The 24610-nt window shown below is 45.0% G+C and overlaps 2 protein-coding genes across 2 annotated transcripts in view; one reads left to right on the top strand and one right to left on the bottom strand.

The window, feature by feature from the left end:
* Nucleotides 1-8595, top strand: part of LOC125722577 (G-protein coupled receptor family C group 5 member B-like) — a 392822-nt gene extending 384227 nt beyond the window's left edge. Inside the window, exon 3 of the mRNA XM_048998747.1 lies at nt 8564-8595. The gene's annotated coding sequence lies outside the window, so the exon portion shown is untranslated. The remainder of the gene's footprint in view (nt 1-8563) is intronic.
* On the bottom strand, nt 7773-19359 carry LOC125722632 (uncharacterized). Its single transcript, XM_048998810.1, has 6 exons — nt 19228-19359; nt 17875-18019; nt 17248-17360; nt 15694-15781; nt 11931-12095; nt 7773-7923 (listed from the first exon to the last, which is right to left on the bottom strand). The coding sequence occupies exons 1-6, from the start codon at nt 19262-19264 to the stop codon at nt 7773-7775; spliced, it is 699 nt and encodes a 232-aa protein (XP_048854767.1). The 5' UTR covers nt 19265-19359.
* Nucleotides 19360-24610: the final 5251 nt, after the last annotated feature.

Genomic DNA, 24610 nt, shown 5'->3' with positions numbered 1-24610 from the left:
GATGGAAAGATCTTTTAGCCATAACTTCTTTGCTAATTAACGCATTTATATCTTACAATTATGTAGAATAAATAAACAAGCCCACCACTACTGCCCCCCCGCCAAATTTATGTAGTACTGCTCATAGTATTCTCAACAAAAACTAATGCTAGTATCCCATCAGTGTCACAGGCTAGTAAACATGTTATGTATCTTATTTGACCGTACCGCAGATGTTTTTACCTGTGAAATGTGGTTCCCTGTTTTCTAGTTTTAACATTCCTCATGTTGTTGCAGTTTCGAAAATAGTCGGTTCACTAAGTCATATCTATGAATCCTCTATTTCCTCTATTTCACAATTACCGTGCCAACATCGCGTATCGCCCAACGAGGCACACAGGGTTTCAAATCTATGGCGGTGCTGCCTACGCTACTACCAGTCACATGACACAGGAGCTACCGAATACCCGCCAATCGGGAGCCGGCTAGATCAACCACGCCCACCCGTCACATAGAGAAGAGTGAGGCGAAAGAAGCGAATCAGTTTAAAAATGTCACCATCAACGCAGTGTTCAGTAGTCTGGAGATATTTTACTTTAAGCAAGGCACAAAATAAAGTTGTAGTATTTGTAATAAAATTTGAAGATTAGCCATCCCCAAGGAGCTGACAGGAAAGCCAGGTACAGGTTTAGTCCTCCTTAATCAGCTTGTCGGTTACTAAATGTCAGCAAATAAGCTTGCCCTTTTCTGTGATTTTTTTTTCAGTTTAATTAACACTTAACGAAGTAATCTGAGACCTGAGATATAACATTAGCAACGATGGTCATTTTTTACACTCATGGATTTTAACATTGAGGACGTGTGTCACATGTCATTTTCACATAGAGGGAGTTTAATTGTTTTTATCTGTGTCTGTGTGTCAATTTAGTTATGTCACTGAAATGTATGATTAGTATTGACATTTCCGTAGACTACTATGTTTTAATAAAAATGTATGATCCTTTGGGAGTTGGGCAATAGAACGGAATTGTAAAGTATCAATAAGAAACACTATTAATGAAGTAGCCGCCATAACCTTTTGCTTTGTATGAAGTGTGCATACAAAACACAAATAATGCAGTTGTACTGTTATGTATATAATTTAGAAGGTATACTTGCCAGCAAAAGATTGACTTAATAAAATTAAATGAAAAGTATAAAGACCCCTTGTCATTCATAGTATTATATACTTCTTAATTTTACAAAGACTTTTTTTCTCTCATAAATTTAAGTTTTTGAAGTTGATAATCTGGAAATCTGCTGCCTGGGATCAACTATCCATTCTTGACTCTTGGAATAGGAATTGAAGTCGAATCAAACAGCCTTACAGCACCCTCTTGTGACATACAGTAATATGGAAAACAGAACAATTACTAACTGAACGCAACATCCCCCCTTTACTTATGTATTCTTCTTCCTGCAGCAGCACTGTATTCTATAAAAGACACGCTGTCACGATCGCGGTCGGGCGAAGCGGCGATCGTGCGGACAGGCGTGGAAATAGCAGGCAGACAGGTGAAGTCGGGGCAAAACCAGGGATTTAATGGGCGAACGAGGACTGGAAAACATAGCACACCTACAAACATCAATGACGGACAAGGGAAAGCGGGGAGACCAGGACTTAAATACACAGGACTAATCAAAGTAACTAGACAAAGCTGGAGATGATCAAGGAAATACACGTGGGTAATCAGGGGGCGTGGCACACATGAGGAGCAGACGAGCCGGGCATGACACACGCCTTACCTGTAACATTTCTTCCTTTAAGGTCACTACACCCCAGACAAAACAATAATGTAAGTTCAACAAAACACATTGTGCTTGTGCCTTCCTGTAACTGCACAACCTTTTCACTATGAACTGCCTGTTTTGCTTCCAACAAAAATCAATTACAATTAGAAATGTTCCATTCACTGAGGACCACAGTAAGAGGATCTATGAACAACTGTTATATATTTTACACTGAATCTCTCTTTTCCTTTAAGGTATCTCTTTCTAACCAGAAAATCACGCTCAGAACATGCATTTCATTTCTTTGTTTAATTCTGTGAAGTTCCATAGTCCTTGAGCCGATGATGGTTTGTGTGCCCTGGATGCACAACTTCCAGTTCCTTAGGCCATTCCAAGCTCAACTGTTCTTTCAGGACCAGTCTTTGGCAGGGCTGGAAACTTGGGAAGTCCACTGGGTACTGAGGCCAAATGGGCAGCATGCCATGCTTTCCCGTCAGCCAGGATGGGTCTCGATGGGTGCAGAGAATTTCTGATGCCCTTTTTGCACATGCGCTGGTTTCCACAGCCGCACTCTGTGCCCTTCTCTGAATGAGGGAGTGCGAGCTCCCTGTCTTGCATCACAGTACTGTTTCATGCGAGATTGGCAAAGAGACACCCAGCAATGCACTTTATTATCATGTCACTTAATTATCACTTATGCCCCTTCAGTATCAGGCCAAGTACAAACACTACACAAGCAGAGTATTCTGTGGGGAAAAATTAATGTCCTCAACTGCTGAGAGCAGCGTGCTGGTGATGCTCTGTGCTCATTACATCTGTGAGTTCATTACTCTCTGTAGTGCTTTTCAATGCTGCATTGAGCAGTTGCCAGGATGTTATGCTGCCTCTGAGGATAACTGTTTGTTTAGAAGTAGAATAATTCAGAAGATGGATATAGATTTTCTCTTATTAAACAAGACACTGGCTCACTCATAATTGTCCAATAAGAGGTAAGGAGCATTCCTATTGAACAATCATGACTTCTAGCTTAAGTTAACTCCGCTAACTGAGAAATCCTGCTTAGTGGAACACCTCCCTGGTCAGAAGAGAACAACTACAACAACCAAGAGTCACTACCTGGCTTCTGGTTATTGTCTGGTATTAGCTCACAGCTCAGACTGGGAGTCATTTCATAATGAATTGACTCCTCAAGACCAAGCCTTGCAGTGGACTGCAAAGCATCCAGGGACACTGCGCAGCACGTTAAAGGACAGCTCTTATGGAGTGACCACTAAACGTAAAAGTGGAAAAATAAATCATTTAAAAAATTTTAAATGAATAGTTAAGGAAGATGTAGCATTTGATTATGTCCATGCATTTTATAATCTATTCAGTACAGGATCATAGAGGAGTCACAATAGGACATACTGTAAGGAAGGGGAATATTCTGCCAAGAAGGTCAGTGCATCATAGGACTCACTGACAGACACAGACACACACAGGCACAAGGAAACAAGCAGCAGAACATGCATATCACATGCAGAGCTCAGCCATGATGTTAAGAGCACGACACCCTGAGCCAACAAGCCTGTAGGACCTAAGAACAAACATAGATTTGGGTTTAAAGTTTTCTATCTGGGATTTTCTTGCTGTTGGTACTACAGCCAGACACACTACAGTCTGTAGTCATGATCCTCGTTGCCAGTAAAATACTCTTATTTTCTTTCATGCGTACTTTGACAAAGACATCAGCTTAATACAATGCATAAGGCTCACAAGTTGAAACTTCAAGAATAGGCACAGACCATGACATCACCTTAAAACCAGCTTGGAAGGTGATGAAACTGTAACCTGGCTGTCTTCATCGCCTGATTTAATCCCCATCGTTAACTATGAGGCCTTAATGTAGCATAAGATTAACCACGATCACAAACATTACACTTCTCAGAGTGGCATCTGGGAGGTTGTCCTGCCTGCTTGTGAGTGTGTGTGTTTGTGTGTGTGTGTGTGTGTGAACTGATACCAGGCTCATGATGGTCATTGACAAGAAAGGGCATTAAACTTGGCAAAAGGGACCGCAAAGAATGGCAGATCGTTATTCTTTATATAAATTCAATAACTAACTAAGTCTTCTTTTATTATTGCTTCTCTTAAAAGAAATGAGAGAAAAATCCATCAGTTTCTTTTGTTTTCGTTTGTGACTAATTTTCTCTAAAAAAGATTTTACTTTTAGCAAGACAAAACTTCTGAATTCATTTTCTCAGTCTGTCAGTTTGCACGCACACACACACACACACACACACACACACACACACACACTGTCAAATGCATTCATAAATGTATATATATATAGTCAGGAGTGGTACTTTCACCACGATATGTCACCCATGTCTTCGAGTAGTGAACCAGTTTTCAATACAATGGTTAAAAAGGCTCAAACCTTCAGTGCCTCGTTGTGCCATCTCTACCAGTGTTTTTTTCAACAAGGAAAATACAATTTGTATGCTGGCCTTAGAAGCACAACTTCTATGACCACTGCTTAGAAGGTGTGGTCGATAGATGGGAGTAGCGGCACCCTCATAGGGACGGATTGGCGGTGGGGGGGTGGGATTCCCTTTCCGTGGGACGTTCTAGGTGACGGACCGGTGTGATTGTTCCTTCCCCGGGGGAGGGTCCTGATCCCTGGGGGGGAGGGGGTGTTCTGTTTTAACTATGTCTTTATTGTATGTGTGTTCTGTGTGTTTTAAATGTGCAGTGTAACCGCTTAGGGTCGGGACAGGACTATATACAGTAGGCGGTTCTGGTCCCGTAACGCTTGCCTGTGCCCGAAGTGTGGGGATTACTGTGCATTGCAGTGCTATTGGTGTGCCGTGCCCTAATGGGGATGTTGTGTGGTGCGGGATTTACTGCGTGGTAGCGTGGGTTAATAACACACACTTGAAAAGGGGTGGTGTGCTACGGAGAGAAAGCGGGACCGAACTCTTTGTGAATTCAGATCCGACCCAACGGGTCGCTGCATGAATTGTACTGAATAAAAGTATCTTTGTAATTGTAGCTGCAGTCTGGTGGTGATCTGTTCTCCTTTCACAGCCTCTGACGCTAGTTTAGGTTCGTTGCACTGGTGGCAGCGGTGGGATCATTTCTTTCCTTTGTGGTTTTCCCGTTTAGAAACCTAGAATTAGCTTTAACATGTCGGAGGCGGAGGATAGTGTACAATCTCCTAATTATGAGGGCGCTGATTGTTCTGTTACGTCTAGAGAGTGTTTTCTCAATCTCCCGGTGGCCCCGCCTGCTCACCCAATATTTATACCGGAAACTTTTAATGTTGTGGGGCGTGAGTGGTCTGACTGGTCGGAACAATTTGATCTGGCGGCTGAGGTAAACAGGTGAGATGAGTCTCTGAAAATTAAGTTTATGTCTTTGCTATTGTGTGGCCGTGCTAGGGAGATGCTAACTACATCAAAAACCAAATGAATTAAAAAACGTGGAAAATAACGTTGAAATAATATTTTTAACGATGTCGCTGCGATATCGCTATTTGTAAAAAAAAAAAAATAAATAGTTACTGGAAAAGCTACAGCGTTTTAAAAGTATTTGCTCTACCGATAACCTACTGAAAGAAGTAAAGTTAGTAGCGTCGTTCATTTTAGTTAGCTACTCCACAACACTGGACATAAAAATAACTGAACAATGTTAACATTTTCATAATTTAAGCCCTCTCAACAGAAGCACTTTAATGAGAATATTTGAAAAATTAACTGATAACATATCAGTTATCTATATTTTTTAAATTTACTTTGAAAACAGACTCAAATTAAGCCTATACGAAAAATTCAGAAGCCTATACAGTCTCAAATGAAGCCTGTTGCGTTTTTATACAATCGGTCTGGGATTCCGCTTAACGTCACGCCCGAAGCTCACACTTTGATTGCAAACGGGAAGAAACATAACTATTGTCACATACACCGGCGGATGTCATCAATTAAGCCTGCATACTGGAGACTACAAAGGGACAGCACACGCAACGGGGGTTGCGAAGTATTGCCAATGTTTCATTTCTATATCGAGCGCTTGCTTGTCCAGTGTCATTCCCTCGTTCCTTACCTTGCCTGCCTTCCTTTCCCAGAGCAGCCCTCGTCCCTGAACCTCCCGTCCTGCCTTCCCTGCCAGCCCCAGGATCTCTCGTCTCCCCTTCCCTTCGTCTCCGTGTCCTGTGCCTGCCTGTTGGACTGGATCTCCCCGGCTACCGAATCTACCTTCTGTCCCCGACCATTCTTCTTGCCTGGCCCATTGAAAGCCTGTTACCTGCTCGATCTAATAAAGATCGCTCTGTTCCGCATTCCTGGGTCCGCGTTTCCCTGCCGAGGGTGTCCTAACAATTATGTCTCCAGTAATAATTTTCTGCTAATAGCATTAATTCTCTTATTTCGGTATCGGTGTACTGCATGTACATGTTATCACCATCAAAGAAAAAAACGCTTAATAATTAATAATTAAAAATAATAAATGACTTATCAGTTATTATTATTGTTTTTGTCGTTTATTTAATCGTGTAGCAATACTGCAACTTGTCATATTATTAATTGCGTATTTATATAATATTAACCAATGACCAATCTCTGTATCTTACTAGCATATTTTGCGCATTTGTCTTTGTATCAGCCGTAGCGGTCTGCAGGGGGAATCGCAGAAGCTGGAGTTTCTTAGAGCGCTGCATGGGTTTGGATAAACCATAGGTATTGGTAATATTACTGGACAAAAATATATCGTTATTGGTGTCCACCAAAGTTTCCAGCACTAGCTACAAGAAATGAGATTGAATGCATTTGCTCGTTTTTATTTGTATTTATTTTTTTAAAAGTTTCTTACATTATATCCGTGCTTTTTAAAGGTTATATCTCAATTTTTCAAAAGTAAACACGAAAAGGATGACACTTAATGCCCCCTCCCTGCCCCCACCCTATTTAGAACGTTAGCGTTCCATTACGTAAAAATGCAGTACTACGTCATGATGCACCGCTTATAAATAATCTGATAAGGGAGAAGCAAACACAAACGATTCGTGAGTGCATCGTACGTGTTGTAAGAGCAAGTGAAGCTGAAAGACATTGACAGTGAAGGTAAGGCCTCCCCTTCAAAATGTATACTTCACTTAGATCAAAGGTCTTAAACTAAAAAAAACGCTGGGAGATGCTAAACTACCGACCGCAAAACGTGCAGACTGGCGGGTGTCAATTGCGCTGGAATGACATTACATGGTTTTAATTTTTCTCTGATATCGGCCGGCCAGATACAGTCATTTCTTTGAGACCCCTGAATTTAAATTATAATTAATTTTTATAACGATGGTGGCCTATATAATGTGCCGATTTGCTTGTGAAGTTGTTCAGCTTGTTGACATGGCATTGATTACTGCTTTTTAAGAAAGTGCATGTAGTCTCACACTGTAGAAGTCCATTGCTCAGTTGTCAGCATGCTCAGCGTGTCGCCTGTGATGTGTCCTGCACAGCAGCAGGCTACATTGCGTTTAATGGACTAATACTTCTTCAACCCATTAAATGATTCCTTTCTCTCTCCCTGACAGTGATGGCACCCTCTATCAATCTCTTCACCTTCCTCGCCATGTCCACGGTGGGGGGCAGCTCTTCATGGGATGAAGCTTCGCCTTGCGGATCCGGCTCCATCCTGACAAGGCCCTACACGGCCTTGTGTGAGCTGGATGCGGTGTGGGGCTTGGTGGTGGTGGTGGCGGCAGCGGCGGCGGCCCTCGCCTCGCTGATTCTGCTCCTGGTGGTACTGTGTCGCCTGCGGAAGATCACAGAGGCTGAGGAGCGCAGCGGGGTGGCGCCGCTACTCCTGCTGCTCGCTGCCATATTTGGGCTCTGTGGCCTCAGCCTGGGATACATCGCTGAGCACCAAGAGAGCCTCTGCTTCGCCCGGCGTGTCCTGAGGGGGGTGTTGCTTGCTGTCTGCAACACCTGCCTAGTGTTTCAGGGTCTGCGACTGCGCCGGTTGGGACAAGGTGCTCATAGCCCCAGCACAGGTCAACTGATGGGGCTGGCGGTGGCCTTGGCCGTGTTGGATCCGGAGTGGATCCTTCTAGCCACGATGTCCACGTGCCAGCCAGCCTGTGAATACCAGCCGCTGGACTTTGCGCTGGCCACCACGTATGTGCTGGTCCTGCTCCTAGCAGCACTGGTGGGGGCGGCCTGCAGTCTGTGGAGGCAACAGCCTCGGTGGAGGTGCAGGACCACGTGGCTGCTCATCACCTGCCTGGCCTCAGTCCTGCTGTGGGTGGCCTGGATCACCTTCTGCCTGTATGGCAACGCGGCGCTTGGCCTGCCCCCAACATGGGACAACCGGGTACAGGCAGTGGTGCTGCTGGCACAGGCATGGCTGCTCATACTGCTGCACGCTGCTCCTGAGCTCCACGCCACCTTACGGCCCGCATCCCGCATGAGAGAGGCCAGTTTAGAGGAGGGCCTTTCTCATGTGTAGTTTGGAGCAAACCGGGACTTCGTGTTCAGTGACAACAACTCAGGTATGGTACTTTGTTTTTGCTTCTTTGACCTACTCTGTGACTCTGTGTGTACTTGAGAGAGAGCATAGCCCTCGCTCTTTCCTCACACGGAGCCCCTACTGGAAGTCTGTGGAACAGCAGCATATAAGCAAGGTCTATGGACCTTTCCCTGTAACTCAGATCACTCTTGAGCAGAGCTTAGGTACCATGGCTGCATGTGCCCCCCCCCCCAACAATTCCAAAAAAAAATGTGAAGTATGACTACTGCACTGCTGAAGGATGTTTACATGATCAATATCTGTCTCTCTCCTGCAGGTGCCCTCCCCAGCCCCCAGGAAACATTACATTTTAAATAAATTAATTTATTTAACCCATCCTGGGTTGTTCCCTGCCTCGTGCCCATTGCTTCTGGGATAGGCTCCGGACCCCCCGCGACTCAGTAGGATAAGCGGCCTGGAAAATGGATGGATGGATGGATGGATTACTCATACAAACACACACATCTGAAGGTTCTCAACTCTAGGTTTATATCAAACACATTAAAGCCAAACAAATGCAAAAAGTCCATGTATCGTTTGTCCTTGGGTTTTCCAGTCCAAAACGAAATCAGGAAAACTAAACAACAGCAGCATTTTTTGGTTTTTCTGTCAGAAGGGAAAAAAGCGAAAAGCAGAAAATAAAAAATCAGGCTTCATATTTTATCCGAAAATGTAGAAAATATTACAAAAATACACCATTCTAAGGGTGGGTGTTTCCAAGCTTATGACTGGGACTGTTAATGTTGTAAGATTAAGATAAAGTTCACATTAGGCTGTATCTTATATCTCCGGTATCTGTTAGATCTGAATTTACTCATAGACAAGAAACAAAAGAAGGTGATTTTACGGTTTTCCCATTTGGTTTTAAAACAGAAAAACAACAAATTTATTTTTGTATGACGCGTTATCCCAACAATACATTGTCTCAAAGCGCTTTACAGCATCCCCACCCAAAGCCCCCAGTGAGTAAGACATAGGTGACAGTGGCAAGGAAAAACTCTCTAGAAGGAAGAAACCTTGGGAGGGACCAGACTCAAAGGGGGAGCCCAACCTCCAGGGGCCGGCAGGGAGAGTCGAATAGAAGAGATGGCTAAGTGCCAAGTCACATTGTCCAAACCATAGGATTTGAGGCACAACCGGGGAGCAGGGAGGTGATGACAAGCCCGTGCCGACTCTCCTTCCAATCGCCAGGCAACCAGAAGTAATTAGGCAGCGGGTCATACATGGAAGATGGCACAGGCAGAACGCGAGCTGGATGCAAGGACGTCATGGGTACATGTCACATGTAGTAGGGTGTGCTGAAAATCTTGATAGATTGAGGTCTCCAGGCAGCACACCCCAGGAGGAGTTGGGGAAATAAAATGTGCAATTAGTCAAAGTATAGGGGAGACTATAGGCAGTGCTAACAGTTAGGTGAGTGCAATATGAAGTGCAAAGTGCAAGCTCCGGCAGATATGGCAATGGCAGCATAAGTAGGAGGGAGAGGCAAGTGGGAATGCAGGCATGGGGAGTCCCTGAATGTCAGCACTCCAGTTCCACAAGGGATGGTGAAGCTAGAGTGACAGCGCTGACAGTTCAGTTTATCTAAAGCCAATGGCATCGAACGCCACCCAGCTCTACACCTCACACTGTAGGTCTGACTGGGAGTGAGGAAATAGCTAGTCAGAACTAGTGTCCCTATAAGCTAAACTAAACAGGCGTGTTTTTAGTCTAGACTTGAATATTGAGAGTGAGCCTGAAACCCGCACATCCGGTGGAAGACCATTCCACAGCTGAGGAGCTCTATAGGAGGAAGCTCTGCAGCCTGCCGTAGCTCTTTCTACCCTGGGTACTAACAGATATCCTGCTACTTGAGATAGAAGAAAGCGAGGAGGGTTGTATCAGGCCAGCAGGTTATTAAGATATTCTGGTGCAAGGCCATTCAGTGCTTTATAGGTTAAGGGCAGTATTTTATAATCAATCCAAGACTTAACTGGTAGCCAATGAAGGCAGGATAAGACCGGTGTAATGCGATCAGATTTTGTAGTTCTCAACATGAAGTCTTTTTTCTGTTTTTACTTTTTTCGTTATGATTTTAAAACAGAAAAGCCATAAATAGATTTGGTTTTTAAAACGGAAAATCCAACGAACGATACACGGATTGCAAGACTGAGCACATCCTCATGTCTTTTCATGAAGATTCAACAGAAATTTCAGTACAGTTTTAATATAGGCCTAGTAGGTAACTACACTACAACCTACCGAATAAAAGTAACTAACTGCATCAAAACCATTTTATTCTGACATACTTAATACTCGTGCTGTAGGATACTCTTAAACCAAATTGATTTAAAAAAAAAAAAACGTGGAAAATAGTGTTGAAATGAAAATATTGTAATGACGATGTGTGTGCGTGTGGGGGGTGAGGAATGGGCGTGGAAGGTAATAGTTAATTAAGTGGCTACACCTGGGTTGTGAGGGATCTGGGGTTAAGAGAGGGAGTGGGAGGCCCATTAGGGAGATATGGTCTGGTAGGCACCGTACACGTTGGGTCCCGAGGGAGGTGCCACTCGCATGCTGTTTAGGGCTGCCGGCGGTGAAGCCAGAGAGTGGGCGGTAGGGACAGTTCCCGGTGCGGTAGGGCGAGGACAGTCAGGACAGTGGGGGTAGGAGGCTATGGCCACTGCTTAGATGGGGTGGTTGATAGACGGGAGTAGCGGCACCTTCATAGGGAGGGACGTTCTAGGTGACGGACCGGTGTGATTATTCCGTCCCCGGGGGAGAGTCCGGATCCCCGGGGGGGGAGGGGGTGTTATGTTTTAATTATGTCTTTATTGTGAGAGTGTTTCGTGTGGTTTAAATGCGCAGTGTAACCGCTTAGGGTCGGGACAGGACTATAGAGGCGGTTCGGGTCCCATAACGCTTGCCTGTGCCCGAAGTGTGGGGATTACTGTGCATTGCAGTGGTATTGGTGTGCCGTGCCCTAATGGGGATGTTGTGTGGTGCGGGATTTACTGTGTGGTAGCGTGGGTCGCTGCATGAATTGTACTGAATAAAATTATCTTTGTAACTGTAGCTGCAGTCTGGTGGTGATCTGTTCTCCGTTTACAGCCTCTGACTCTACTGTAGTTTGAGTTCGTTACAATATCAGTTCGATGACTCGCATATTCCCTATAATATAGGTGTCATGCCCTGCTCGTCGGCTCCTCCTGTGTGCCACGCCCCCTGCCTACCCACGTGTGTTTCCCGGATTGTACCCAGCTGTGTCTGATTATTTTCAATCAGTCCTGTGTATTTCAGTCCGTGTCTTACCCGAGTCCTTTGTCCGTCATTGATGTTGTCAATGTCTGTTTCCCGTCCTGCTCCAGTTTCCCCAAATAAAACCCCGTTTTCCCCGTATCCCGCTTGCCTGCCTGCTCCTTCCGCACGATCGCCGCTCTCCGCCGCGCTCGCGCACCACGACCCGTGACAGAATGACGGACCTGACAAAAAAGAAAAGGCAGAGGAGAAGGAGACCTGAGGAGCCTACGATCCGCCTGGGGGCTTGCTCTCTCGCCAGGCTTTGGCTCCCGACTGAGAGCAAGGAGGAGGAGTCCATCGAATACCCGGACCCACTGCTCATCCCCCCTGCAGCAGCCACCCCGGAGGCGCCGTCCGCGCCTCACCCAGGGAAGACGGCCGACTGCATCTCCCAGTTCTTCGCCCTCCAGGGGCTATTCTGGAGGATCTGGGAGGGACTGGGCACTCCAGTGAGTCCGGAGGCGGAGGACCTTATAACGCGGCTCCAGAAGGACTTTGCCGCGTTTACTCCCGCCTCCGACCGGGGGGATCTGGAGAAAATGGCAGAGGAGGTTCGGCAGCTCCTCCAGCTCCAGAGGGCTGCGGTCCCCGCTCCCGTGCAGCCGCCATGGCCGGCGGACCCCGCTCCCGTGCAGCCGCCATTGCCGGCGGACCCCGCTCCCGTGCAGCCGCCATTGCCGGCGGACCCCGCTCCCGTGCAGCCGCCGCCGCCTGCGCAGCCGCCTGCGCAGCCGCCTGCGCAGCCGCCTTCGCTGCCGCCGCCGCCTGCGCAGCCGCCTTCGCTGCCTGCTGCAGCTCCCGGGCCGGCACCCCCTCTGCAGCCGCCTGCTGCAGCTGCCTGCAACAGCTCCCGGGCCGGCGCCCCCACTGCAGCCACCTGCAGCTCCCGGGCCGGCGCCCCCACTGCAGCCACCTCCTGTTCCTGACCGCGCTCCAAGTCCTGACCGCGCTCCAAGTCCTGACCGCGCTCCAAGTCCTGACCGCGCTCCTGTCCCTTCTCCCCCTGTGACTGTTTCTCCCTCGCCCCGGCGAACTCGACCCCGACCTGGGGTCATGTCTGTGTCCCGTAATGGGAGAGGACACAGACGCAGGGCTGGGGTCCCGCCCGCCCTGCCCCCTGGCTCGCCCTGCCTCGCCTGCGCTGGGGCTCGGTTGGCGCCCGCGGGTCCTGGCCCTCCGGGTCGGCTGTCGCCTACGGGTCCCTCTCCGGTGCCTCGTCGCCCTGCCTCGCTTCCCCCTCCGGTGCCTGGTCTGTCGCCTGGGGGCTCCCCGACGGCGGCTCCTCGGTCGCCTGCGGGGCCCCCACCTTCGGCTCGTCGGAGGACGTCGCCGCCTGCAGCGGCTCCCCTCCTCACCTTGCCTTCGCCCTGGCCCCTTCCAGCTCCCTCGTCCCCTTCCCTGGTGCTCCCTCCTGCTCCCTCCCTGGCCCCTCCGCGGGTCCCTCGCCCTGTCTCCTCTGCCCCTCCGTGATCCCCTCCGGCTCCAGCCTCCCGGCCGCCTGCGGCCCCTCCGGCTGCCTCCCGTCGCCTGCTGGGGCTCCCACGGGCTCCCCTTTGTTCCCCCGCCTTCTCTCCCTTCTCTCCTGCCCTGGTCCCTCCTTCGTTTGCTTCCCCTTTCTTTGTCCCGCCTGTCTCTGCTCCCCGTTGCTTTGTTCCTCCTGTCTCTGCTCCTTGTCCTCCTCTGTTCCCTTCGTTCACTCCGGGTCCTTTTGTTCCTCCTGTTCCCGCTGTGTCTCCCTTCCTGATCTGTCTCTCTGCCTTCCCTGTCCTGTGTCAGCTCCTGTCTCACGTCCTGTCGCTTGCCCTGTTTTGTGCCTCGGTCCTGTTTCCCGTCTCTAGTTGATGGTTCTGTTTTTTTGCTCCAGGTCCCGGTTCCCGTGTCCCGTCTGTCGCCTCCTCCCTGGCGCGCCCGGTGAAGCGCGCCTTTGGGGGGGGGTTCTGTCATGCTCTGCTCGTCGGCTCCTCCTGTGTGCCACGCCCCCTGCCTACCCACGTGTGTTTCCCGGATTGTACCCAGCTGTGTCTGATTATTTTCAATCAGTCCTGTGTATTTCAGTCCGTGTCTTACCCGAGTCCTTTGTCCGTCATTGATGTTGTCAATGTCTGTTTCCCGTCCTGCTCCAGTTTCCCCAAATAAAACCCCGTTTTCCCCGTATCCCGCTTGCCTGCCTGCTCCTTCCGCACGATCGCCGCTCTCCTCGCGATCGCTGCCGACTCTCCCGTGACAATAGGGTCTATATTTTCTAATTTTAAGTCATTTTTTATGTTTATAACCTTAGCTCTGTGCAAACCATTTCGTATATATCCAACAACACAGTACAATTATGGTGGATATCTGGTTTATGACAGTAAAACAATGTAGATTTTATGTACACTGAATGTAAAATTAAAGTTAATGAAAGCAAAATTGGCTGATATAAAATGGTTTAAAACTGTGACAAATTTTGCCTTTTTTTACAGTGTATACTTCCAGTCACAAGGTAGCAGATACGGATTTCTGAAATAGCAAAGATAAAGGTCAATGAATAATATCCCTCATCTCTTTTAAAACAATAGGTAAGATGCTGTTTTGATATCCTGTCTAGGGTTGGAGTGTAACAGTATTCACGGGAAAGGGGAATGGGATAAAGGGACAAACAGGGTGAGGGCAAGAAGGGAACACCAGTGGATAAAGGGATATTTTTTGTATTTTCATTTTTTTTTCATGTATAATACTGACACTGAACAAATAACCTGGTGCAAAAGACTTTGGGAGTGACCACAGTCAAAATAACAAACAAAATCCCCAACTATCAAGTGCGACCCACAGCTAATCTCACCTAAGTGCAAAAGAAAAGGAAACCAAAAGACAAACACTCCACCTCCCTCCCTAACCAAATAAACAGAGTCCAACACACACTTGCAAAACAAAATAGCAGTCACTCCCTATGCAGCAATACAATCACACATACATAACTTACACACAAGTCAAAGCAACGAGGGGGCTAGTGAAGACGTAAACCAAAGAAAACCAAGCGGGGAGACAGCAAGCCAAACTGAGGTCGCGGGGGGGACCGGAGCCTGTCCTTGGAACAACAGGCGTAGGCAGGAACCAACCCTGGGCAGGAGTCAACACTCTGCAGGGCACAAACACTCACAACTCAGATTTGCCAATTAACCTACCCTGCGCATTTTTGGACTGTGGGAGGAAACCGGAGCCCCTGCTGGAAGTCTTTCCCCATTCACCAGATTATATTGCCAGAAGACTGAAAATTAGATATCAAATACTAGAGTGACATAAAAACAAAAAACAAGTTTGCTTGTAATGAGACGCACAACAGAAGATTATCTCTTTTTATATTTTGAGAAAACATTTTAACATTTATCCAACCGGTCAAATGGTTTAATACTTCATACAGCATCATTTCTAAACTCATTCCTCAGCCCACCAGACAGCTCCACGTTTTTGCTCTGTCCCAGATCCCTGCATGCATGAACCAAACAGTCACCTTTTACTGCTGTGCTGAGAGCTTGGACAGAGCAAAACTGTGGATCTTTGCAGTGGGGTCCAAGGACTGGGTTGAGAAACCCTGGCATAGAGGAGACTGCAGTGAGAGCCAAGAAAAAAAGAGATTAGAGAGGAAGGTAAAATGCTTCCATTAGCATGGCAAATAAGCTGCAAGTACAGACCCTGTGCTTCCATTACAAACAAAAAGCCTGTATGACCCTCCTAAACACACAAGTCAGATTAACTTAACCAGGGGAAATATGCATAAAACTTGACAAAGACTAGACCATGAAAAGGGAAGGTGAACATCATACTTACACAAACTTCTGCTAAAGCAAATGGACAAACCCCTTTTAACTGAATCAAGTTACTTTAAAAAATTAATAATCCAAAAATAAATCAATAAAAATTAAGAAAAACACAATCATGCTTTGAACTAATACTGCAGTCAGTCCTAAATGTTCGTCACGACGCACACTCGGTACATACTGGTTAAAAACCATTTATAATCCTTCATGTATCAGTCTATGATGGAGCACCCCAACCTGGGCCGCCCATCCAACATGGCAGATTTCTGCCCCCTGGCCCCGGAGACTAACAGACCAACCTCTGGAAACAGGGAACCAGGGGGACATGGGCCGCTGACTGGATGGGCGGCTCCAGAATGAGGTGAAGCAGAAGGTAGACTCCACAGTAGAGGACCGAGGAATGTAGACCAAAACCAGGGAACCTGACGTGGCAAGAACACAAACCAGGACAGATATATAAAACCAAAGCAAACGCATCAGTGGCACAGCCCACCAGCTTGTGAAAGATGGCTACCTGGCATCATGAATCCCTTAATCAAAAACCTTTGTGATGGCAAGTTTGCCACCCAGGACTGATCCCTTCTAAAGACCTCAAGTTTCAATGCAAGGTTTCCGAAATGTTTTGAAACATTAGTCCATGTGACTGCTGTGGTATTGTTCCAGGCAGGGAAAACAACTTAGGAGAAAATTTCCGTGCATGTTGGGTGTTTGTGGTACTGTTGGACTGAGGGGGTAATTGAGTGACTATTAACCTTTGAAATCCAATTATATTATTTAAACAGGTTAGTAGTTAGACAGTGTGATTTAGATGAGGATAAGGATGTTTCATTGTCATTACAAAACGTATTCTACATGAAGGGAACAAAATGAGGCACTCAGATCCGGTGTATTAGCAATAATAAAATAGAAATAAAATCGAAAGAACAATACAATGAATAATATGGTAACAATTAAAATAAAATAGAATAAAGACATTAAGATAAATTCCATTAGGAGAATTTAACCATGGATGTAAAGTGAGCAGGTGTGAGTGTAGCAGAGATTACTGAGGTCTGTGTGTAATAAAGTATATGTGACACTGGCTGAGGAAGCAGCAACGTGTGTGTGTGCAAAGTCACAGTAATAACCTGCAGCACTGAGGGATCTATTGCAGCGAAGCCCTGACATGTAACACTGGTGATGAATGGCAGTGTTAGATATAGGTATAGTGAGGTACTTATAATTATAGTAGGTGTAGGATCAAGGCCTGGATTAGATTTAGTTAGAAACATACAGGGCAAATCTAGATAACACATACACACACAGATTACATATAAATATAAATTTAGGGGCAGTGTGTAGCTCAGTGTGCTAAGCCTGTGATCAGAAAATAGCCCACTTTAGCCCAGCCTGGGCACATCTGTGGGTCCTTCAGCAAGGACCCCAGCTCCCTGGGTGCCACTATGACTGGCTGCCCGTCATGGCCAGCTCACTCTGAGCAAGTTGGGGGAGGCAAAACGAAAATATCTTGATTGGGATCAATAAAAAGTATTAATTCTTATCCTACGGTCTGAGCATTTGGTCAATCCAAGTACAGAGAGTGGTAATGTGGACAATGCTGCTTGCATTTCCGGCCCAGCAAGGCCTGCTGCTGCTCCACAGCTATATATATTCAACACTGACCTTTTTCCATTCAGTGGTTGATAAAATAACTTTGTGTAGCCTAGTAATGGTGTAGTGCAATATTCTTTGGTTTGTAATATAAGGGATTAAATAATATCTTCCAAGTGAGATACAGGCCCTCCACATTTTCAGTGAAAGGAGACCAGACAGCATGAAAGCTCTTCCTACAGTTGCCTCTGCTGTATCTCAGATTTTCAATAGGTAACATAGAAAACACATCTTTAACCTATTGTCTGAAGGCAGGGGGTCTGGAGGACTTCCACTGCGTGAGAGTTGTTCTTCCACCCAGCAGAGAGGAGAAGGCTGTGGCTCTGGCCTGTGAGGCGGTGTATTGTTTTTCTGCGGGGAGATGTGAGCATCGGGTGAGACTCGACTCAAATGCAGCCGCTTTGAGACAGACGTGGACTTTAAGGAAACACAGACTACACATGGAACAGCAATGACTGAGCTGGGGAACGCAGTGAGGGCAGACATATTTATACACAGCACAATAATCAGCGACAAAACAGGTGTACAGGGTTAGGATGGAGAACTATAATGTAAATTTGATCCTCCGTCTATCGCGAAAGATGCGTTCCAGACCCATCAGCGATAGGTGAAAATCCACGATACAGAAAGACCATATACATTTTTCTTTAACTTTAAGCCTTAACATACCCCTCCCACATGCTTTAAACACATGTAAACTCATTAAAACAGCACATATATCTGTATGTCAGGCTAAGGATATGAGTGACATAATAATAATAATAATAATAATAATAAAATAATTTTTAATATATATACACACACACAACTTTCTCTCTATATATGTAATGGAATATATAAAAATAAAAACATATATGGCTCTTACATATTCTTTTCATCCTTCTTCATGTAGCGTACTGTTGATTCATTCAAGCCATAATGGCGAACGCCGTCCGCATAACGCTTTCCTTCCCGAAGCACATCCAGAAGTTTTACCTTCTCCTGAATGGTCAACGTCTTCCATCGTAGGGCTTAGAACAAAACGAAAACAATCGGACCACAAACAATGTACGGGATACGCAGAGAATTGTGAGGCGTCGGAAGAAAATCCGCGATATAGTGGGGGAATCGCTGTAATGTGAAATCTGCCAATCCTGGTTTTCAGCACCAAGGACAGAAACCTGTCGTTTATAGGGACCTATTATGCCCATTTTCACTGTGCATAATTGGATTTTTATGGTCTGCTAGAATAGATTCACCCTTTTAATAGATGATATCCAAGAATCCAATATATTATTGCAGGGCTGTTTTCATTTGATATTAACCAAATGTGATATATTTATTTTTACTTTTGATATCTCGTCCTTTTCCCCATAACTGATAAGAGCCGCTGTCCGCTGAGACAAGCTGGTGTGTTTTTACTGCTCATTGAAAAGTGGGTGGTGCGGACATTGTGTATTACATCACACTCTGAGACAGTCACTGATTGGTGGGCTCTGAGGGGGCGGTATGACCTGAAAATCATCCATCAATCAACCCAGGATGGGGGGACAGGCAAGTGTAAGGCAACAGTGCTAACCACTGCACCGCTCCTGAAAATCATGAACCATTTTAAATGTTGAAGTATTTTTGAAATATTTATTAAATTTAAATGTTTATTAAATCAAAACATTGAGCAGTATACATGATATAGCGACTCATTAATGAATAAGCAATATAATAAGATTAAATTTTGCTTTCACTACTTAAAGCGCCAGAACAACGCATTTGAAAAAATCAACAGCTATATCTCTTACCAGAAATCAGGAACAGGTTAAGAAAATCCACAGACTTCGTCGCGAGCAGTTTAATATACGATCTATTTCCTTCTACCCAACTCCACACATCAATAATATCACTGCGCAGCAGATATCGCCAGGGAGTTCGCGCTTGTGTCTAATGCGCAGTGATACGAGTAGTGTACTTCGATAGAAGCCCGACATTTCTACGACTGATATTTCCAAATCTGAACAACTCCCAGCAGAACTTTGATGGATAGATAGCATTAAGGCCCCTCTAAAATATCTTTTTAGAGTTTTGGGGTGAACCTCCCATTTAAACGAAGTACTTCGTGGTGCTCATGAATTTGAAAGCCTAGATAGTACTCTCAACGAAAACTAATCATGCTAGTATCCCGTCAGTGTCACAGGCTAGTAAACATTTTATGTATTTTATTTGACCGTACCGCATATTTTTTTACCTGTGAAATGTGGTTCCCTGTTTTCTAGTTTTAACATTCCTCATGTTGTTGCAGTTTCGAAAATAGTCGGTTCACTAAGAGATATCACTCTTCTATTTCACAATTACCGCGCCAATATGGCGTACCGCCCAACGAGGCATCCAGGCTTTCAAATCTATGGCGATGCTGCCTACGCTACTACCCGTCACATGACACAGGAGCTACCGAATACCCGCCAATCGGGAGCCGGCTAGATCAACCACGCCCACCCGTCACATAGAGAAGAGTGAGGTGAAAGAAGCCAATCAGTTTAAAAATTTCACCATTAACGCGATATTTAGTAGTCCAGAGATATTTTACTTTAAGCAAGGCACAAAATAAAGTTGTAGTATTTGTAATAAAATTTGAAGATTAGCCATCCCCAAGGAGCTGACAGGAAAGTCAGGTACAGATATAGTCCTCATTAACAGCTTGTCGGTTACTAAACGTCGCCAAATAAGGTTACCTTTTTCTATGATGTTTTTTTTCAGTTAAATTGACATTAAACAAAGTAATCTGAGACCTGAGATATAACATTGGCAACTATGGTCATTTTTTACAATCATGGATATTTTAACATTGAGGACGTGTGTCTCATGTCATTTTCACATAGAGGGAGTTTAATTGTTTTTTTCTATGTCTGTGTGTCAACATATATCTATTTCGTTATGTCACTCAAATGTATGAACGCAACATCCCCCCTTTACTTATGTATTCTTCTTCCTGCAGCAGCACTGTATTCTATAAAAGACACGCCTTACCTGTAACATTTCTTCCTATAAGGTCACTACACCCCAGACAAAACAATAATGTAAGTTCAACAAAAAACATTGTGCTTGTGCCTTCCTGTAAGTGCACAACCTTTTCACTATGAACTGCCTGTTTTGCTTCCAACAGAAATCAATTACAATTAGAAATGTTCCATTCACTGAGGACCACAGTAAGAGGATCTATGAACAACTGTTATATATTTTACACTGAATCTCTCTTTTCCTTTAAGGTATCTCTTTCTAACCAGAAAATCACGCTCAGAACATGCATTTCATTTCTTTGTTTAATTCTGTGAAGTTCCATAGTCCTTGAGCCGATGATGGTTTGTGTGCCCTGGATGCACAACTTCCAGTTCCTTAGGCCATTCCAAGCTCAACTGTTCTTTCAGGACCAGTCTTTGGCAGGGCTGGAAACTTGGGAAGTCCACTGGGTACTGAGGCCAAATGGGCAGCATGCCATGCTTTCCCGTCAGCCAGGATGGGTCTCGATGGGTGCAGAGAATTTCTGATGCCCTTTTTGCACATGCGCTGGTTTCCACAGCCGCACTCTGTGCCCTTCTCTGAATGAGGGAGTGCGAGCTCCCTGTCTTGCATCACAGTACTGTTTCATGCGAGATTGGCAAAGAGACACCCAGCAATGCACTTTATTATCATGTCACTTAATTATCACTTATGCCCCTTCAGTATCAGGCCAAGTACAAACACTACACAAGCAGAGTATTCTGTGGGGAAAAATTAATGTCCTCAACTGCTGAGAGCAGCGTGCTGGTGATGCTCTGTGCTCATTACATCTGTGAGTTCATTACTCTCTGTAGTGCTTTTCAATGCTGCATTGAGCAGTTGCCAGGATGTTATGCTGCCTCTGAGGATAACTGTTTGTTTAGAAGTAGAATAATTCAGAAGATGGATATAGATTTTCTCTTATTAAACAAGACACTGGCTCACTCATAATTGTCCAATAAGAGGTAAGGAGCATTCCTATTGAACAATCATGACTTCTAGCTTAAGTTAACTCCGCTAACTGAGAAATCCTGCTTAGTGGAACACCTGCCGGGTCAGAAGAGACCAACTACAACAACCAAGAGTCACTACCTGGCTTCTGGTTATTGTGCATTAGCTCACAGCTCAGACTGGGAGTCATTTCATAATGAATCAACTCCTCAAGTCCAAGCCTTGCAGTGGACTGCAAAGCATCCAGGGACACTGCACAGCACGTTAAAGGACAGCTCTTATGGAGTGACCACTAAACGTAAAAGTGGAAAAATAAATCATTTAAAAAATTTTAAATGAATAGTTAAGGAAGATGTAGCATTTGATTATGTCCATGCATTTTATAATCTATTCAGTACAGGATCATAGGGGAGTCACAATAGGACATACTGTAAGGAAGGGGAATATTCTACCAAGAAGGTCAGTGCATCATAGGACTCACTGACAGACACAGACACACACAGGCACAAGGAAACAAGCAGCAGAACATGCATATTACATGCAGAGCCAACAAGCCTGTAGGACCTAAGAACAAACTTAGATTTGGGTTTAAAGTGTTCTATCTGGGATTTTCTTGCTGTTGGTACTACAGCCAGACACACAACAGTCTGTAGTCATGATCCTCGTTCCCCAGTAAAATACTATTATTTTCTTTCATGCGTACTTTGACAAAGACATCAGCTTAATACAATGCACAAGGCTCACAAGTTGAAACTTCAAGAATAGGCACAGACCATGACATCACCTTAAAACCAGCTTGGAAGGTGATGAAATTGTAACCTGGCTGTCTTCATCGCCTGATTTAATCCCCATCGTTAACTATGAGGCCTTAATGTAGCATAAGATTAACCACGATCACAAACATTACACTTCTCAGAGCGGCATCTAGGAGGTTGTCCTAGTTGCTTGTGAGTGTGTGTGTGTGTGTGTGTGTGTGAACTGATAGCAGGCTCATGATGGTCATTGACAAGAAAGGGCATTAAACTTGGCAAAAGGGACCGCAAAGAATGGCAGATTGTTATTCTTTATATAAATTCAATAACTAACTAAGTCTTCTTTTATTATTGCTTTCTCAGTCTGTCAGTTTGCACGCACACACACACACACACACACAGTCAAATGCATTCATAAATGTATATATATATAGTCAGGAGTGGTACTTTCACCACGATATGTCACCTATGTGCACTGTCTTCGAGTAGTGAACCAGTTTTCAATACAATGGTTAAAAAATAAATGGTTACGATCCTCAGTCTAGGGTTGAGGACCGCCAGAAAGGTAAAGGGAAAGGAGAGGGGAAAACGAGACAACCAGGGTATGGGAAAAGGGAACACGGGACACAAAGGGATCTTTTTTTGTATTTTTTTTATGTTTATTCACAAAGACTTTCACACACAATAGGGCAACAGACTTCTGGAGTGACACCGCCAAAACAATAAACAAAACACCACTAATGAACACGTCCCAAACTAAGCTAACTCTAAACGAAAAGAAAATGACACAGACTAATCCTAACTCCATAACCAAAACACAGAATAAGCAACACGCAAAACAGCCGTCACTCCCTACGCACTTAACACAAACCAACATACAGAACACCAAAGCCGTGTTAGCAAAAACTATATCATATAGCTATATTCCAGATTTATTACAGCCAAACACATCTCGGAGCTCCTAGGAACCTCCTTCTCCTTACATTTCCCTCCTTCTCAATCTTCCCTCAAATACTGTTACATTTGTCTTTATTCCACACTCACACCCTATCTTGATCATGCTCTGACTGCATGGCATCCATATACAGGGCAAACTATTTTACAGTCTTATCTAGTATAATAGGACATAAACATTGAATTTGATCGTTATCTTTTATTTACACATTAGAACACAATGCATGAATATGAAGGGATCGTTTGCATTTGCAACCAACTCCTCCGCAAACCCCCCTGCGGAATACTGGCCGCGGACCGGGGTGGGAATCCCCAAGCTGGAAGACTGTACTGCGTCATGTTAACATTAGCTAGCTAGTTATGGATACAGAGTGCACCGGACTAAAACTATAAAGTACGCATGGTATGATATAGTAAAACACTTACTAACTGGTAATGCATGTTAGCATTACGTTAAATGACCACTTTACTTGTTACTTACCAGAATAGTCTCCTATACGTTCGCCGAATGACAGCAGTTAGAAGGCGGCGCGTTTTTCAGAAACACACCGGAGTTAAACTTACGCCGCGTTATTTACCGGCACTTCTAACACCAACATTTGCAGCCATTAACTCATAGGTGGTAGTAACACTGAAATTACTTTCTCTGCGTCAAAATAAGGTAACGCTGTGATTTTGATACTTTATCATTGCCTTTAACTTAACCGTACCTTCCTCCCATTCCTCCGTCTCTGCTTATTGACATTTAGGAGAGAGAGAGATGCAATACCGCTTTCGTCAAAATGACAGGTCGGGTCAAAGGTCACATTCAAAAGTTCAGTGGGCGGAGCTTATGTTGTAGTGGGTTGAGCTTGGTTGTGTAACTGACGCAATAGCATGTGGATTTAATTATTTATTTAAATATTTTTTTTTTTGTCTTCTTCCCCGGGGGTTGGTTGTGTAACTGCTGCAATGGTATTTGTATTTAATTATTTATTTATTATTTTAAATGATTGTGGCTTAGGGGGCCTGGGTTGGTTGTGTTAGTGATGCAATGGTATTTGGATTTAATTATTTATTATTTTAAATGCTTATTTTAAATGTTTATTATTTTAAAATGATATTGAGGAGAGTGCTTATGAGTGTGTATTATTTTAAAAATGATATTGATGAGAGTGCTTATGAGCGTGTGTTATTTGAATAAGTTATTATTATTATTATTTTGTGGGGCGCGGGCGGGAGTGAGCGTGGCTGGGTTACCTGATGGAGCGCGAGCGTACGGTGTGCGGTAGCGTGGTAAGGTCCCCGGGCTTCGGAGAATCAGCAAAGGACTTATTCACATACTGGTGCGGTAGCGCGGAAAGGTCCGCACGGCTTTGGATAATCCTCGGAGAGAGCGATGAGGGAGAGCTGAGAGGCGTGCTGCTGCGCGAGTCTGAGACAAACTGTGAGAGACTGTGGGATAAAATGGTAAAGTTGGAGCAAAGAATGAGAGGAGGAGGTGCAGGGTCTATCGTCCAATAAAAACGCTCGGCGCTAGTTTTGACCGTGTGTTTTTTCCTCACGCGAGCGTTTGTATCACATCGGCGTATGGCGCCAATTTGTAAAGGTCATAAGTCGAGACATACATCGAGTCTGTCAATTTGTCCGCCAGTAAATTCTGCAGGGCCGTGCCACCTGGCCATCGAGGCGCCCCCCTACCCGGCCACGCGGGCCATACATCGAGTCTGACACTTTTGCCCTCCAGTAAATTCTGTTTAAAGTTTTGTTTTCACATACGTCCCAAATTACAGATAATTTTCTTACACAGGCACGAGTAGCATCATCAAGGCCGTACCACCTGGTCATACATCAAGTCTGACAATTTCCCCGCCAGTAAATTCTGTTTATAGTTTTGTTTGTCATACATGACCGTGCAGATATGGGGTGACAGAGACAATTAAATTGTATTGCGGCGAG

This window comes from Brienomyrus brachyistius, unplaced genomic scaffold (genome assembly GCF_023856365.1).
Source record: "Brienomyrus brachyistius isolate T26 unplaced genomic scaffold, BBRACH_0.4 scaffold40, whole genome shotgun sequence".
In the NCBI taxonomy this organism is placed as follows: domain Eukaryota; kingdom Metazoa; phylum Chordata; class Actinopteri; order Osteoglossiformes; family Mormyridae; genus Brienomyrus; species Brienomyrus brachyistius.
The sequence above is the reverse complement of the archived record's forward strand: the minus strand, read 5'-3'. Positions and strand labels throughout refer to the sequence as shown.